Source organism: Chenopodium quinoa, unplaced genomic scaffold (genome assembly GCF_001683475.1).
Source record: "Chenopodium quinoa cultivar QQ74 unplaced genomic scaffold, ASM168347v1, whole genome shotgun sequence".
In the NCBI taxonomy this organism is placed as follows: Eukaryota; Viridiplantae; Streptophyta; class Magnoliopsida; order Caryophyllales; family Amaranthaceae; genus Chenopodium; species Chenopodium quinoa.
The window spans coordinates 3,522,091-3,541,286 of record NW_018742418.1 but is presented as its reverse complement, the minus strand read 5'-3'; the positions used below and the strand labels follow the sequence as shown (position 1 = coordinate 3,541,286).

The following is a 19,196-nucleotide window of genomic DNA, read 5'->3' as shown; positions in this document are numbered from 1 at the left end:
TGGTCGTCTCTCCCATTTTTGTGGCACAAACTCACCATGTTATGTGAACTTTTTATTACAGAGTATTATACACCCTTATATTCATTTTAATTCTTGAAAAAAATTTGATTTGAAAGCATGTTATTCGCCTTCAATTTTTGACAATTTTCAATTTTTCTAAGTTTGTGATGAAATAAGAGCGATGTGCTTTCTTTGAACCCTATGAGACCCCAGCATATTATTTGGATAGTTAGTATTGTCCACTTTGTCCTTAAACTATCAATTTAGCCGGTTACATACACACAACCTTTTATTAATTCCATGCCATCATGATCCTTTATGTGTTCGAATAATGGTCATATATGTGGTTTTAAACAATAGTATATGACATCGAGATGCATTTCTTACAATTACTTGAATTGTATGGCCATATTTCGTATATTAGCCTTTAAGCTTACCCTCTAGAGAGTATTTTTGGCTCCGGCAAATTTAGATGCCAAGATGCTTCTCGGAGTTCCCAAAGAGCCCTACAAGGCTTACTTGGTGCCCAGAACTATCTCATTCATGCTTTAATCCTCGCTCCCCCTCAAGATCATGTCTCTAGAAGCATTGCTTGGCTTGGCCTTATGTTGCCTTAGGCCTCTTGCACTGCTTTCTCTTGCCTTGGCCCTAAGGTAAGCCAATACACTACCCTTCATTACCAAGGTTTTTTTTTTTTTGGGTAGCAGCATCAACACCCCAAGGGCCTGGCCATGGTCATATAACAACATAACGATTCAACGCCCCAAGGCATAGGCCAGTGCTTGGTCCCTTGGCCATCATTACTTTTTCTTAGCGTCCTTGTTCCGGTGCTAGCCTCGTTTAGCTAAGGAAATAACTTAAAATTTCTCGGCAAAACACGACCTAACCCAAAAATATTAAATTTAAACCAACGTGTAGGAATAGAAACCCGAAAAAGACCGATCTCAAAAAGGACGATGATTGAGGCAAAAGAAAGTAGTTACTCGTTACCAACCACCATTTCTTATCATCACTCTCCCTTCCACTAATTTAGAACCCCATTTCTCATCAACACCAACACAATCAATCAATCAGTAACCCAGAAACATGATGCATCTTCTCTCTGCAATCCCTCCACAACATTCTTCTCTCTCCAATCCATCTTTCTTTTGCTCTAATTCCTACCCTTTTCACCATAATCATTCCCACAAACCCCAAATTTGTTGCTTCAAATGCTACTCTTTTTTCCCAATTCACCAAAAACCGCCATTTTTGGCCAATTCTTCATCTTCTTCTAGTTCTAGTTCTAGTTCAACTGCTACTTTAAGGTATGTAAATAACCCCATTTTAGAGGAAGAAGAAGGCGGTGAGTGGGTCCCTTCTGCTTCGGCATTGGCTTCTGTAATACAAAAAGCTTCGTCTTCTCCCATTGAATTTACCCAGAAAATTGAGAGGGACCCTAAATCTCAAGGTATTATTCTACCTAGCCCTGATTTTCAGAGGCTTTGTCTTGATCAATTGACCCTTTTCCGAAGGATTGTTGACCCCAGTGCCCTTCTCTCTGTAAGTTTTTCAAATCTTTTTAATAAATTTGCAGGATGCCCATTTTAGAATAGAATGCAGTACTTGATCGAGTGCTTTAGTTTTTGATAGATATGATTACCTGTCGGTAGGTTAATGATGTTGCTCGGGTTTATTTGGGGTTTTAAATGGTCCTTTGGTTGAACATACGAAGTTATACGACTTATCTTGTAGGAAATAAGTTGCTTTTAACGTGTATTCCTTAGTTTCATTTCCGAAGAAGTGTAAAATGTTGTTTGGTTAACTATGTGTGTAAAACTTTGGACAGGAAGTTCCTTGTAATCAGGGGTACGAGTTAAGCAACTTCTTCCATTTTGTCTATTTTCAGTATTTTTGTCAACCAAACAACCCTGCAATATTTTACATCCCATGTTTTTTATGCTTTGGCATTTCAATTGTTTTGTTGATCCAAGGAACTTGCCTAATGTTGCCTTTGAGGTTACTGCTTACTATTGATCATGATAGGGTATCAACAACATAAATGAAAACATTGGGCTAAAGGTCCAAATGTGAATAAATAAAACATCTTCTAATCTAAGAGAGCATGGCAGAGTTTGTTTTGTAATCAGTAGTATATGGTCACACATTTTTGTTCTTAATTTCTATTTAAGGTTCTTGCTCAACTTAGATTATTGCCTTTTGGATTTTAAAATGCAGTTACAGAGTATTTGGATACTGATATTTTTTTTTTGATGGTTGAGTACTGATAGTTGATACCTTTTGTTTGTGCAGGTTTATGTCCGGCCTGCTGGTAGCTATGTGATGGATCGTTTAGAACTTCGACGTGTTACATTTTATCCAACAGTGGATGGGTCTGATATTGTCATTTTAGTTGGTAATTTTGGTGTTCCAGCTGGGCTGCGTGGTGCTGAAGCTGCTCTTTCAAACATGCAAGTAGGCTTTTAAATTTATTGTACAAATTGAATGGGCTTGTTCTGAATCATTCCGCATAGGATCTTTCATTGACTTATTTTGGACTCAAATTTCTTATGAGTTGTAGGCTGAGGCAATATCGGAGTGTAGATCTGTTGTCTTTCCAATGGTCAAACATCCATTTGTTGTCGGGTTTTTGGTTGCTGAACTTCCTGGTGTTGAGCTTGAAAAGGGACCTCATGATGCTTCTTACTTGCCATCCCCAGAAGAGTGCTATGCATTGCCCCCTAAATTTGATTCGAAGGCGCCAGATATCCCATTATGTGGTGGAAATCCACTGACATGCTTCAATCTATCAGCTGACCAGAGATTAAATGCTATAAATATTTCTCATTCCCTTGCTATGGCTTATGTTATGGATCAGGTAGCTCATCTTTGTTTACTTTCATCCTTTTTGCCTTCTACCTCATATGTTAGTCTGTGTGGTTTATTAACCTTGAGCAATGCAATATAATCCTATAGATCAGTTATGCGTTTGATGTACGCTTCTTTGTCAAGTTTTTGTTAAATTAATTTCAAGTCCTCTTGGGTTTAATCGTCATTGGAATCCAATAAAGCTGATAATATGACGTGCAGCTTTAAACTGATATGATAAGTATAAAAGGGGTGGGGGTGGGCAAGTTAATGATATTTACTGGAAATCACTGTCCTGAAAGAAATCACAATATCTTGATTCTGAAAGGAGATTAAGGGGCTTAGAGTGTTTGCAGGGCTGCTTGCAATCAATATACTATTCCTGTTTGCATTGTGTTGATGGGGGAAGTTTTAAATTCTCTTCTGTTGCTCCTGCAGATATCTTTTATTAGCTTGTAGTCACGCGATTGCATGTAGATTTTATACTTTGCAGACAATTTATCTAATAAGCCAAATAGATGTTTCTCTATTAGGGTAAAGACAGTTGGTAACTTGGTATGATATTTGCTGATTGCTTTTCACAAATGTCTTAGGATAAGGATATGATATGAGGATAAGCACTTGGGAAATTATGGTAGCTAATTAGGTATTGTTTGGTATGTTGGAAAAAATGTAGGAATCTTAACTTCACATTAATTAGAGTTTTGACACGGTGTTTGATCAAAAGTATGGAAAATGGGGAAGTTAAAATTCATGAGAATTTGCAATTCCCACAAAATATGGGAAATAAATTACCTAGCTCCCCCTTGGTTAGTTTAAATTCCTATGTTAATTCATGGGAAATATAAATTCCCTTATGCCAACCAAACTTAGTTTGGGCATTTTCTCATGAATTACTAAAGGAAAATTAATTCCCATGGTATTAAACTTTTTATTGGATTTACATTTCTACACAAACCAAATAAGCACTTATTATACTTGAGTATAATTATTTATGGAGATAGGAATTTATTGTGTTTATACTTTAATCGGATATTACCCTTCAGTTATATTAATTTCAATACATGTTCTGAGTTGGGTATCTGTAAGTAAATCTGATAGAAATACAACTCTTTCCTGAAATCTCCCGTGATTTTTAGCAATATATAATATCATGACTCGATGTAGGGAAGACTTTTGGTGGAGGAATATGTTTTGGGTAATTTGAAGCTTTTTTCTGAGCATGAATTAGTGTAGGAGAATCAGCATTGGTCATTTTGGAAAATTCTTGGAAGATTATATCGCTTTCAAAGGAAATTTGTGTAGATCACCTTATTTGAGGGATTAACTTTGCAATGGGATAGCCATTGTTTTGAAGTGTTATTTCTAATAGTGCAAGAACCTCCTATTACGGTTTCTCTTCTCTTAACATGTTAAAGAAAAGTAGTAGAGAAGTTGTTTCGGGGAACTTTTGAAGATGCGTCAATAATGTATATCAATCAATCAAAGCCTTAATCCCAGCGTCAATAATGCATATCTACTAAAAAATATTGATAGTCTATGAAAAGTGGGACTGATATACTGAGGACCAAGGCTTACATGGTGATAACCTTTTGAGACTTGCGTGCATTTTCTTTCTTCTATTTTTTTTCTTTTTTTTTTTGGTAAAATAGAAAATTATCAGTTCAAGTGGATTTTTTGTTTTATTTTTTCCTGTTATGTGATTCTTTGCATATTCTGTAACTGAGTGTGTACACTTTTAGCTAAAGAAATGACTTTCTTAGGCGTGTGCACTTTTCTGGTCACTTAAGTCCTAGTATCTTAAGAACCTATCATCTCAGTTTTCTTGTTCCTTTTAAAGCATGACATTGTTGTACTCAGTGGAGGTTTTTCTAAACCTGAATGAGGTATAATTGAAAATCAGTACCTTGGAAAGTGGTTGGGGTTTCACTGGTTCTGAATAAAAGCCATGGAATCACTGGAGGGGGAAGGGGTGGAGATAGATGTAATTGATTAGAGCTTATATTCAGGAGGAGCTCAGTAAATATGTAAATGGGATATTAGTTTGAAGTGTACGGTATTGGGGCATACTCTTTGGAAAGGGATCAATGAGGGTAGGTGGTGTGAGTAGTGACATTGATTCAGGAAGCTGACCCAACCCTCTAGTTTAGAGCTTATCATCGTTTAAAGGACCATTGGACCAGCAAGGAGAGTCAGTATTGACATTGATTTAGACAGTTGATTGGACCCTCATACTCTTTGGGCTTTTCTCAAAATATACTCTTTGGACCCTCATACCTAAAGCAGTGGCTTGTGAGCATATCTCCATGAAATAACCTTATGTAGTGAAACAGATCATTGTGTTTTGCCTTCTGTATTCACATTGTATGCACAAGGTCTTTACTCTTGTAGGGACTTGGTTTTACATAATGTAAAGATAAAAAGTGGTCAAATAAATGATCCTTTTTTTCTGTGTTTTTTATTTTAGTTTTTATTTTTATTTTTTATTGTATAATACTTTGATGCCGTGGTTAATGTGCCACTCCAATGGCAAAAACAGTGCAAGATAATATTTTGACCAATACTATAATCACTACTGTGTTTTAAAATTTGAATGATAGATGCTTCTATTATTGGTTATGATTTCTTTTTTGATAAGTCCAGCTTGTAATTTATTTGCTGGATCTTTCTTTAACTTGTTTTTTCTTTGTTCTAGAAAGCAATGCTGCTTCAACAGACATCTTGGCAAAATAACATCCGGATGAGTAATCTTGTTGAACAAGTAATATATCTTATTTTTGCAGTGGCTCAGTGCCTTCCTTGTGTATGACTCCACAGGGCTTCTGGAACTCATTATGTGTGCTGTTTTATCCAATAATCATCAGATTCGTGGGCCATTGTCTAGCATACGGAGCCTATCTAAATTGTTAGCAGTTCAAATTAATAGAAGTGAGGTGAGCCTTATCTTCTCCTGTGGCCTGATCTTATGGATTTTAGGAGATTTAACCTCATATTGTTCAGTGTTTAGTTGTCCATATTAGCTAAACTGATGACTTTGTTCTGTTAGATTGCTCATGACATCGTTGAAGACATAATGGTCCAAGGAGATCATATACGAGACACCTTGGAACAGCTGCAGGATGCAGTTCTCTTGACAAAGGTTTTTTCTCTTTCTGTTGACCTTCAAATATAATAATTCAACTTTTGATAATAGCTCTTTGCCAACCTTTGGATTTGTACCTTTCTGAGGTCTTTCCTTGGATGAGGAAGAACAAGAATTGGACTATGAAAATTGATGAACCTGCTAATTTAAAGTGTTAAGGATTGGCTTTGCTAGATTCTTTCCAGTTTCCTTTATAAGAAAGCATTTCTTGTTTAGAAACATTGTTATTGAGCACATAATAGAATTGATGACTGGAATTAGGCTTACATTAAAGATTGCCAGATATATTATTTGCCTAGAACATTGTGATATAGGTACCTTTTCTAGTAGTGAATGATGCTGATAGTAGATGTGAATGTTTGGCCTCCGAAATGTAAGAAAGACTGCAGAAATATGTAGCAGCAGTAAGTTGTGTAGACCTACTATATCCTGTCACTTATGTAGTTAATGGATGTGGAAATCTATAGGCAGAGAAACAACATTATATGAAGGTGATCTTTGGTGATTGTGAGACTGAAATCTTTTGAAGTTGTGAGTACTTGATGATGGAGCCAGCATGTTGTTTTGGAGTGATATCTCTATCCCTTTTTGCTATACAATGAATTTGCTTGGTAAATATTATTAAAAACTTGTGTGCTTACAAATTTGTTAATCTAACATTTTACCTAGGCTGTTAGTGTTACCTTAATGGCAGTGTTGTAGCCTTTTAGGTCATGTACATGTTCAAGCAAGCTCTATTTATAACCAGTTAGAAATGAGAAGAGTAATACCTTAAGCGTATTGGGTAGTATTTTTTTTTTTTTTTTTTGTTAAAGTCTATTTTAATGTGTGAGTGAGTGGGAACTCACATATGTGCATATATATGGGTTTTACCATTATCCTCACATGTAATATTCCCTTTATTTTGAACTAAATGGGTCTCCATGATGAGAAGCTCAAAATTTTAAACGTACTAGTTTCTAACTTGGCTCTAATACTATCATTGCCATTTATACCTCCAAATATTGTAAATATCTTTGGGATGTGCAAGCCTGTGTCCATGGTGGAGGAGATTTAAACGTTCAAATACCCAATGAGGCCCCAACTCAAAACTAATTACTAATTGAATGAGCATAACTTTATAGGTGTAATGGACTAGCTTAACTGATGAATATTTATGCAATGGAAATAAAGACATAAAGATGGAAGCTGGTAGTTTGATTGATTGAAAGCAAAAGAACACAAAGATGGTGGCTTAAATGAGGCCATTACTCTCCTAAGCAACTTTAGGTTGCTAACCTCTTAAAAACATTTCATACAATTCACACATGACAACTACTGCATAAGCTAACTTCTTATATACTAAGGCATACTACTACAAACATAACCTAGCATCCAATTAATGAAATTTGTCCTGCTCTGGCTAAATCATCAAAACATCAGAGTTTGCCTCACAGCCACACTCTCTAGTGGAACATAAAACAGCATTGTCCTCTTCTGCTATTTGTTTCTTGCACCTGCTGCCGTTGCCTTTCCCCCCTCTTGTATACAGTCTTAGTGGTGGCTGATCCATCACAATAGGCTTCGGTGAGAATTTTCTCTCCCCTTTTTCCTATGTTTGACCCACATGTGTACACATTTGGGAATTCAAATTTCAATTTTTTGAGTTTCTTACCTAAAGCAATTAAGGAAGAGAAACTGAAGTGTAGGAATGTAATCCGTAACTATTCACATTACTTGGCAGAGTATATATACAATTAACCTAGGTAATACATAAAGCCTAGGGAATGATTACATAATCATAATAGCAGCCTAATATTGACATAGTCTAGTACACCCCCAAGGAGGCAATCGAACGCTAAGGCTGGCTCGGAAGTCTTCAAACAAAATTTGTGGTAGCCCCTTGGTGAATATGTCAGCTATTTGACAGCGAGATGGAATGTGAAGTACGCGGATTTGACCTTGGGTTACCTTTTCGTGTACAAAGTGGATGTCTATTTCAATGTGCTTTGTACGTTGGTGTTGTACGGGATTGCTGGAGAGATAGACTGCACTTACATTGTCGCAATATACCACAGTGGCTTTCTTGATAGGACATCGGAGCTCCAGTAAAAGATTGCGAAGCCAGCAGGATTCGGCTACTACATTGGCCACTCCACGGTATTCGGCCTCGGCACTAGAGCGAGACAAAGTGGGCTGCCTCTTAGCTGACCAAGATAACAAGTTATCCCCAAGGAAGACGCAATAACCTGATGTAGAGCGTCACGTATCTGGCAGCCACCCCAGTCTGCGTCAGTGTACAATATGAGCCCCGCAAGTGAGGTCGGGTACAAGTGCAGGCTGAGCTTGAGTGTACCTTGCAAGTATCGAAGAATGCGACGGAGGGCTTGCATATGTTCTTGGCGAGGGTTGTGCATGAATAGACATATTTGCTGGACAGCATATGATATATCCGGCCGGGTGAATGTCAAGTATTGCTAAGCACTGGCTAAGCTTCGATAAAGTGTGGGATCTTGGACTGGTGGGCCGGAGTTGGCGCTGAGTTTGGCCTTGGTGTCGACCGGGGTGGAGGAGGGCTTGCACGATGACATTTTAGCTCGAGCAATGATGTCTTGAGCATATGATTTCTGAGATTAGAATAACCCATTTGCGTGATGTGTGACTGATATGCCAAGGAAAGAATTCAGCTTGAGACGCACAACCGACACCACAAATTGGAATATCATGCCCATTGCCAATAATAATATTGTGTTGATTGCTCAAATTAAAATAAGACGAGAGAGTACCTTGTTGAGATGTCATGTGGGAGGTGGCGCCGGTGTCCATGTACCATTCGTCATCCGGTGGTGTGAGAGTGTGCATAGCCGCGTCGATGTCTGTTGGAGCATAGTTGACAGTATATGGAGCATGTGCTGAGAAAGCTTGTTGTTGGGGTCTTGGGCCCAAAACACCTTGCTGATGTGGCCCAGATTGGCGGGGCCAAGAGGAAGCGGGGTATGGGCAAGGTGGCACCACCCATGGTTCTGGCCAGGTAGGGTATTGCTGCCACGGTCCCAAGACCCCACTGTTGATTGCGGTTAGCTTGGTGCTGCTAGCTGTGGTGTGGCCTACCCCCGCAGTTGTTGCCATTGTTATGTCGGCCTTTACCACAGCCACCACCTCTGCGGTTGCGACCACCACGACCGTTGCCCCGGTTGCTACGGTGGTGAGAGGGATTAGTGTCATGAACAGAAAAGTTTTCCTCGTGGTAAGAAACAGAGTCGTTTCCGGTGGCTAATAAGGCGGCACCGGTGGTAAGAGCTTCACTTGCAGCCTGGGTTGCAAGGCGGGATTCCTCCAGAGATAGCATTGACCTAGCTTTGTAGAAGGAAGGCAAAGGGTCAGTTTGGTGAAGAACGGCGGCAACCCTATCAAATGATTTTGGGAGACCGCGAATAAGGGTGAGAACAAGCCGTTGATTGTTGACCGGAGCACCGACATTAGCGAGTTGATCAACCAGCATTTTCACCTTTTGACGATAGGCGGAGACATTGGGAAAGTTTTTCATCTCAATGTTGGAGAATTGGCCTTCCAATTGAACTGCACGAGAACTCTTGTTGTCTTGAAAGATATCTTGCAAGTGATCCCAAGCTTGCTAAGCCGTAGAATCGGGCTCAAGGATAGTATGAAGAAGATCATGGGATATTGTGTCGTAGATCCATTGAAGAACAATGGCATCGAGGCGAGACCAGAGGGCGGGACCTGCAGTTTCATCTTTCTCATCTGATGGAATTATGTGGTCAAGAACTTCGTATGCTCGTGCATGGATCTAGAAAAGTTCTGCCCAAGAGGAATACTGCACCTTTTCCATCTCCAAGGTAATTGGGATGAAGCTTTTGATGTTATTAACAGCAATCGCTGGGTGAAAGGCAGGAGATTTAGGTGTGTCAGAAGCCATGGCAGCAGGTTGGAGAAGAAGACAAAGAATGGAGATGAGAAGGCATAGAGTCAGAGAGAAGATAGAAGACCTAACCTAGGCTGATACCATGTAGGCATGTAATCCGTGACTATTGACATTACTTGGCAGAGTATATATACAAGTAACCTAGGTTATACATAAAGCCTAGGAATGATTACATAATCATAATAGCAGCCTAATATTGGCATAGTCTAATATGAAGCATTCATTTACCCCCCCCCCCTCTCTCCGGTGCACACACACAAAAAAGGTTGTTTTCTTGCTCTCCTTAGTCCTTGTTTTCTTCTGGGGTTCAGGTTTGATACTCTCCATTGCCAAGGAATCTTTCTTTACTTACATGTCCAAAGGGAGATGCATTCTACTGGTATATAGATTCTAGATGTGCAATTTTGTGAAGTATTGCTTGATTGTCATCATATTGCTCTATTATCAATTGGGTTCAACGGTCTGTACAGCAGTTTCTAGGATTGGATCATTTTGCCTGGTTGCTTGTTGGCTGGGTTGCTTTTGGGAAGGCTGGTTTGATTGGATTCTAAATAAGATGTGAAGTTAAAATGATGTTATGGAGAGAAGAAGAAGAAACCTTTATGGCATGGATTTGGGACTTTTTTTATGAGTCACGTCTGATGGGTCAGGCACTCAGGCTTCTCTATTCATCTAATATACAGGCCTCTTAATTATATTGTGGATTTTAGAAGGGCTTTTTAATGGAAATTTTTTCGTGTTGGAAGCGCTTTTCTTAGATTTCTGTCTGCTGTTGGAGGATAATTTAATTCCTTGTGGACAAGTTATACCTATGCTCTTGTGATTTTTAAACTGAAACAGAAGTTGTATTGTTGGAACCAGCTTTATATTTCAATTCATTCATTTTTTTTTTTTTTTCCACTTCTTGTGTAGCCGACCTCATCATTGGAATTAAGGCTTCTTATGTTGCTGTTGTTGCTGTGGTTTCTTTTCTCATTGCATATTGTCATTATTCAGCTGGTGTATACATCGGCAAAAGCAATTTCCTATTATCCTTTTGGACTATTTCTCCTGAACCATCTCACTGCATTGTTTATATCTCTACAGGCTAACATAATGAGATTCAATGAAGAATCATTGAAAAAAATGGATGTCTCAAGTTATGCTCAACCTGAAATGAGAACGTTTAAACTACCAAAGGATGTGCCAACTCACCCACCGGCTGATAAGATAAGAGACTCTGATCAGCAACATTCTTTAAGTTTGGCAATCAAAGATTTAGAGATGCCAATGCCACCATTGGCACTAGCACCTGTACAACAGCATAGCATCAGGTACACGTAGGGGCAATTTTTATTTTTTCCAACCCACTTGGCCAAGATTTTCAAGCTTAGCCACTGTGAACTGTTTTGCTGAGCTGTTGCATTCAATTAATGAAGCCTTTCTGTTAATTACTCTATGTGGGAGATAATGTGGACGTTTTCTAGTGCTTGTTTTTAAATAGAAGAGGAATGTCGAGTTATTCCTCAGCAATCTGTGTTTTGCTATTATTCTCATTGTTTTCACAAAATTCCTGTTTTCTTATGCTCTTTGCTCTTGTCAGGAAGACCGTGCAATGTTTCTGATATAGTGGTGGATTTGGTTGGAGCTGCACAGCCTCTTGCTTTAAACCAGAAGCGTAGATTGGAATTAAGTGAATTCTCCCAATACCTGCCAGTTGCTATAGAAGAACCTGCACTGCGTCAGGCCCTCAGTAATCTAATAGAGGGTGCACTACTGCGCACACATGTTGGGGGAAGAGTTGAAATCGTCTCTATAGGAGCACCTGCAGGTGGTGCTCTTGTTGTGATTGATGATGATGGTCCAGATATGCACTACATGGTAAGATCATCTCTATATTTTTAACACTCTCCCTTGGAAACTGTCACATCATCTCAATCTCTCATAATTAAGCATATGTCACAATTTTACTGAAAGTTCCTTATTAAAGGTGGAAAAATCCCACTCTCAGTTAATCTTAAGGTTATTTTGTAAAACCAACAAGGCTACAACATTTTTAGAGCTCATCTTTAGAGCTCCACTTTGATTTTAAAGATGCCTACAAAATCCAAATAATTTGTTCGTATCCCTGCTACAATGAATTTTTTACACATAATGTATGCTATTCTTATGTTGAGGCTGAATCCAAATTTACTTCTGAGTACTGATTAGGATATGAGTGGGTCAGTACACTAAATACAATAAGTTCTGACATGGATGTAACAACATTTTTGAGCTCTCTAATTCTCTTCTCTATCGTAATTGATATCTGCCAAATGTAGCACTTTTTGTCATTACAGTAAGTTAGCATGTGGATGCTTATAATGATGAATCAGCGTGCTTAGCTTGGAGAATTTATACTCGCATCAGCTTTACTCGCTTTATCTCCTCTTTTCCTTTTTCTTGTTAATAAACAGACACAGATGCATTCGCTTACACCATTTGGAGCAGAACTATTTTCTGAACAAATGATGGAGGACAACATGACATGGAACTTTGTTGCTGGCCTCACAGTAGCACGAGAGATACTTGAGAGCTATGGTTGTGTCGTCCGTGTCATCTCTCCCCGGAACACAGATGCTGCTCTTGGAACAGGTGGGACCCGAGTTGAAATTTGGCTTCCTTCTTCGACTCCATACAATCACAGTCCTGCAGCTGATGGGGCATAACCACATAATAGGGTTTGGTTGCTCCCTTATTTAAGAAACCCACTATCTGTTGTATAATCCTCTGTCCTCACATTGTGTTATATTTTCTCATTTAGAAACCAGCTTCTGCAACCTGTAAATACAAACCCCATCTTTACTTTGACTGCATCAGGAAATGTATTTTTTGTTTGCTAAAAATCTTCTAGAAAACATTGTAACTACAGATGATGAGACACCTATAAATTAATTTCGGACATTATTACTAGGGAATATTATTACTCTTGGTCTTTTGTACAATGTTATTTCCTCTGTCCAAAATTAATAGTCGCATGAGAACTACTTTAAGATTTAAAAGTTTTCAAATTAACTAGAAAGATAAATACTCAGGTAAACTGAAAGAAAGTTTGACAGAATTACCAAATGGTCAATTCGGATCGGATCACTGATGGTCCTTACTCACAAGGTTCATGTACACTATGTTAATCTTCCTAGCATGTTGTATTGGCCATATCTGAAAATTTGTATTCTTTTGTTTGACTATTTTTTTTTTTTTTTTTTGGTGAAGTTCTTTTGTTTGACTATTTAATTGTATTCAATGTTTAGATAAGATTGTGATTAGAGGAACTTGTATTCTGTAATTTTGAGACATCTTCCCAATATAGAAACTATATCTTCTTTATATAGAAAGTACTTAAGGATTATTACTTGTAATCAAACAATTACATATAAAACATGATTTGATCCAATAATGTTCAATGTGTGAACACTAGAATTTGTTTCAATGCACTGCATTTCTGGTTATTACACTTTAAGCATTTTAGCAACAATTGAGATCTTTAGCAATGCTTTAATCTGTAAGTAATTTGTTCTTTTTTCCTCAATTTTCATATTCAATTAACTCTATTGTGTGAGTTGTTATTTTCAAACCTAATTAATTTTGTTGTGTATAAGTGCAATCTTTCGCCTTCAAAAACTTCTACTCTACCGTGAATAATTATTGAAGAATCTTCGTCAAGCTAATTAAGCTGTGATTAAAGGTCTGTTTTCTTTTTCCTTGGATTAAAATTTACTGTTATTTAGACACAGTATTAACGTATTATGGTAAATAAAAATTAGCAGAAATATAATTATATATTATTAAAATGTTATTTTTTTTCATGTTTGAATCACGCATATTCGATGCAGAATGGTAACAAGGAGATTACCTAATGAGTTTTCACGGCCAATTTTGATAACTTTCACTGCAATGGTTATTGGATATGTGATTGGAACTTATGTTACATTCTTGATTTCGGCTTCTACGGTATGCATTTCAAAATACAAAAACTTTGCCTTATCAACTAGATGAATTACATACTTGTATATTTGTATATTTATTCACATGATATATTAAAACATACGTATTCGATTCATATTTCAGTATTCACTATTACCTACCCCTGTGAAATTTACAGTTTAATACATCGAAGTATATTCCAGTGGCGTTCTTGTCTAGTGAACCTAATGACCAAAATCATATGTTGCATGACTCAAAGGTAAGATTTCTACGGAGTACACTTTATTGTCATTTCGTACTTTTAGAAACCCGTTTAATTGTATGTTTTAGGTCTTCTAATGTTTCGGGATAGAAATAAACTTATATGTAATCACCAGACTCTCCTTCAACGTGAGCTTGAAATCCCTATCTAGCCAAGCATAGTCTTGAACTAATCAATTTTGATTTGATGAATATTAGATGCCATTTCGGGTCGAAACAATTCCTAGAGGTGCAGAGAGTCTACCATCAGGCATAATTGCATCTCAATCGGACTTCTATCTTCGTAGATTATGGGGTAATCCTGATGAGGTACTTCAACAATATACTGTACTAGTATATAATACTCTCTTGAAAATATTTGCACAATTCTATTGTAACACACTGTTTTTTATACTTGCAACAGCTTGACTTTTACACTATTTATTTGCTTCACTTTGACTAACATTGGTTATTTATAGCTAAGGAAAAACATAGTCATGTTGGATCTTGTTAGATTCGTCTCAATTTATACTATTTTAACATCAAATGTCTATAATTTTAATATTGTTAATTTAAGATATTAACGATTGAAATAATGCATCGATAAGCGTGAAAAGAAAAGTTACAAAACACAGAGGAAATAATTGTTATATATTAACGGTCAAAATTCAACCTCGAAAATCAAGAGTAATATGAAACAAGGAGTATTGATACAAACAGCGAAAGTGTAATCTCTTACCTATGGCTTCTACAGGATGTGATGAGGAAACCCAAGTATCTTGTAACCTTCACAGTTGGTATAGATATGAAGGATAACATTGACGTAGCTGTTAAAAAGGTTTCCTCCTTTCACTTCTCTTAATCATTTACTACTAATTACATGTACTTGGGTTCTCGCGGATCATATGATAGAGTTTTTATTTTAAATGATGTTCTCGTTGCGTTGTTGTCATATTATTTAAAAGCATATTTTTGTATAATCTTTACTTACTATTGTTATGTATATAGTTTTCAGATGACTTTTCTATTATGCTCTTCCATTATGATGGGAAGACAAGTGATTGGGACCAATTTGAGTGGTCAAAGCGAGCTATCCATGTTAATGTTCTAAAACAGACAAAATGGTAAATAATTTTCTTGGATCATTGTCTTTTGCAAAATTGGCCATTGCCTTAGATTATTATTCACCATATTAATTTCTTTTGGCTTTGGTTTTTTTTTTTTTTTTTTTTTTTTTTTTTTAAGGTGGTACGCAAAACGTTTTCTACATCCAGACATTGTTGCGACTTATGATTATATTTTTGTCTGGGATGAGGACTTGGGAGTTGAGCATTTTGACCCTGTAAAGTAAGTGTGTTACTCTGTATCGTATGGATACACTGATACACCTTTGTATCAACAAAATTTGAACACCATTATTTATTGCCAATTAATACAGATATATGGTCATAAAATATGGGATAGTACGAGTAATAACTAAAGACCAACTATTTTCATATTGACGTTTAATTAACTGGTGATCATTTTAATTATATTGATGTTTATTTCAGATATATCGATTTGGTGAAGAAATATGGTTTGGAGATTTCGCAGCCTGGTCTGGATCCCAGTAGTCGAAGGTCATGGCCGTTGACAATGAAAAGAAATGACAGTGAAGTTCACAAGTAATAATAATAAAAATAATTATCTAAGTATATTTTCTTTTAAATACAAGTCTATTAAAATGAGGATTTTGTAAAATTAATTAACCTAAAATATTGTGTATATATTCTCTATCAGTATTGACATATACAATATCGTAAGTGGTATTTTTTTTTCTTGTTCTATCATTTTATTTTCTCTTTCTTGGGTGCTTTCTCTAGGGACTCAACGGAGAAGGTCGACTGGTGCAAAGACCCCAATGCGCCTCAATGTATCTACTTTTCGAAACTATCAGTATTGTTCAGGGATAACCTTGAGAGAGAAGGTTCGTGTATAGACCCACGTTTACCACCCTGCGCCAGGTATGTCACACAAATCAAGAATAATATTATACTTCCTCCGTTCTTTTTTACTTGACCCGCTTCGACTTTTACACTATTCACCAACCCACCTTTGACCGTCTTTTGTGAAGTATATGTAATGAAAAAATATGTTCATGTGAGATTTTGTTAGAATCGTCTAAATAAGTACTATCACAATATATAACTTTTATAATTTTTTATTTATAGAGAATTAAAGTTATTGATGGTTTAAATTGTGCATCGGCAAACGTGATAAAAGAAACAGGTGAAGTAAAAAAGAACGGAGGAAGTAGTAGTTATTGCATCGGAATTTAAAATTGACAAGTAATACTATAGTTGTATATATTTGTTATCTTAGGGCATCAACTAACAGTAGGGCGTAGATATTTTGAAGAATTAATCATTTCACAAAATGTTAAGAATTTGTTATTTCACAGTCTGATCTCCAATTCATACATATACGTATGTAGATGACTATTACTATTATTTTTAATTCGTATTGAAAAATATATTTACGGATCTAATAAGATTCACACGTGACTAAATATGATTCACACGTGACTAAATATGCACAGCTTTGTTGAGATTATGGCTCCTGTGTTCTCTCGAAATGCATGGCGTTGCGTGTGGGCATATGATCCAGGTATGTGCACTCTTTACTATGTTAAGTCTAGAAACATCATAAAGTATATGGTACATTTGTACGTACACTGTTGATTTTATGGTTTAAATCTTAATTAAACTTTGCTTGCATTGCTAAATGGCGTCCCATGCAGAATGACTTGGTCCATGGATGGGGTCTTGATTTTGCCCTTCAAAAATGTGTACAGGTTTGGGACTATCTTTCCTTTTTACCCTGTTTAGTCCATGGGCACACACCCGCAATTTGTGATTTGTATACAACGAAGAAAGTATTATGCGTAAATTTGTAAGATTCATTTCAATGTTTATATTTAAAAGGAAAAAAGTTATACTCTCTCTATCCCAAAATATATAACACAGTTACATTGTACACATGTTAATTTACTAGTTTGATTTTGTTTTTATACAATCAAATATTAATGAAAATTATTTTAAAAATTATATTATGAAACTTTATATTAATACCTATATAACAACATATTTTATGATAAAATATGTTTTTATTATGTTAGTAAAAAATTATGGTCAAAACTAATATATGAATAGTGAAAAAAGTTCAACGTCTCATGTGCTCTAGGACGGAGGGAGTATGCATATAAGAAGCTAAAAGTGGAAAGAATAGACATTAAATTAACATTTATTACACCGATTTACTCGTGAATTGTCGATAAATTTCCAACTTAATACTAAAAAAAGGAAGTATATATTAAATGTTTATATGCAGCTCTAAGGGTTGCATATAGCATTACCCTATTCAAAATTTTAACTTTTTCACTATTTTATTAAGTACTCTCTGTGTCTCTAAAAGAACGACCTATTTGAGCAGTTTTCACGGGTATTAAGAAACTTAAATGGGAAGTACAAGTGTATGAGGAAGTTAATAGAAGTACATTGAAAAGGTAGTTCACATGGGATTTGCAAAAAAATAGAGAGAGAAAATAATAAAAGTATATGGAAAAAGCAAAATTTACATGGGGAAACTAATTTTGCACAAAATATTATTGCAAATTGGAGAATATTATAATACAAGGAAAATGATAAACATAGCCTTGACTATGTATAAGAAGCTAAAAAAGGAAATATTAAGAATAGATTAACATTAATTATACTAATCTGCGCGTGATTTAGTCATGAATTTCCAACTTAATTCCATTTTAAAATGTATATTTAATGCTTATATATAGCCTTAAGGGTTACATATATCATTACCAATAGTACAAATGGGATGAACATTTTGAGAATAAAATTTAGCCAAATAGATCATTCTTTTAGGGACGGAAGGAGTATTATTTTACAATTAAGTATATTAATGATCAAAGTTATAGTCTTATAGACCATACAAAATATAAGTGAGTAGAACAATGATTTAATTTGTTGTTTGGTCAAAATTGTGTAATACGTATTAAATCCCGCGCAAATTGAGATGACTAATAAAATGAATGGAGTAGTTTTTCAAAAAAAAAAAAATTGATAAAAAATGAATGGAGTAATTTGTTTAACATTGACGGTGAATTTTTATTTATTTTTTTTTTTTATTGTTATTTTTTTTTTTTTTGGAATTATGGGGACCGAAACAGCCTGCACATGAAAAAATAGGCGTTGTTGATGCTCAATGGATTTTTCATAAAAGTGTTCCTTCTCTCTATAAACAGGTACTCTCTTTGTTCTTATAAATTTTTGGCAATTTGAATTTCATGGCCTATAAACTACAATGCACATCTTGATCACATATATATTCAATATAATATAAATAAAAATTCTAAAATGTTGATATTTAGGGTATGCTTTGTTCACCTTATTTTCACTTATTTCAGGTCTAATAAGTTCAGTTTAGGAAAAATAAGTTTACATAAGTTAAAGTTCAGGAAAAATAAGATCTGATAAGGGGTTATCAAAGTTCAAATTACAACTAAAATAAATTATAATAAGTTCAGATAAGTTCAGTTAAGTGAAAATCATGTGAATAGAACACACCCTTAGTAAATGCATAATTCAAGCTGAATTTAATAAAATCTCACATGATATGATTTTGATATTTATAATATAGTGAATTTTTATACTACCTCCATTAAATATTAGTTACAACTTTGAAATATTTTATATCTCACAAATAATACCCAAAGTTGCAACTAATATTTAACGGAGTTAATAGTCATAATTGTAAGAAATTAATCATAAAAATCAAAATTAAAAAAAATAAATAAAAAGAAGGGCGGAATATAACCTTTTTTTTTCCCTCTTTTTCCCTACATATCATTTTTTGTTTCTTTTGTTCTGCAAAATACCTATGTAATGAATATGGTTTATGTTAGGGTGAATCATCAGGAGGAGATTCTCCAAGGACCGGGGTACGTGAATTATTTAATTCATTTCAACTCTATATACACTTATATATACATTCTCCGTTTCTTTAATCGTTTTATATATAGTTAGTCCCACAAGCCATGAAAGTCAATTT

The 19,196-nt window shown here is 35.6% G+C and overlaps 1 protein-coding gene across 1 annotated transcript; it reads left to right on the top strand.

Moving 5' to 3' along the window:
* The first annotated feature begins 949 nt into the window (after nt 1-949).
* On the top strand, nt 950-18,469 carry LOC110709531 (chloroplast sensor kinase, chloroplastic-like). The gene is given in 19 exon segments (XM_021887749.1): nt 950-1,542; nt 2,293-2,454; nt 2,561-2,857; nt 5,543-5,608; nt 5,712-5,780; nt 5,894-5,986; nt 10,998-11,224; nt 11,498-11,771; nt 12,347-12,558; nt 14,336-14,423; nt 14,848-14,931; nt 15,102-15,217; nt 15,339-15,440; nt 15,644-15,757; nt 16,040-16,096; nt 16,672-16,726; nt 16,728-16,739; nt 16,873-16,926; nt 18,316-18,469. Coding segments are annotated over 19 exon segments (2,634 nt in total). The 5' UTR covers nt 950-1,086; the 3' UTR covers nt 18,412-18,469.
* Nucleotides 18,470-19,196: the final 727 nt, after the last annotated feature.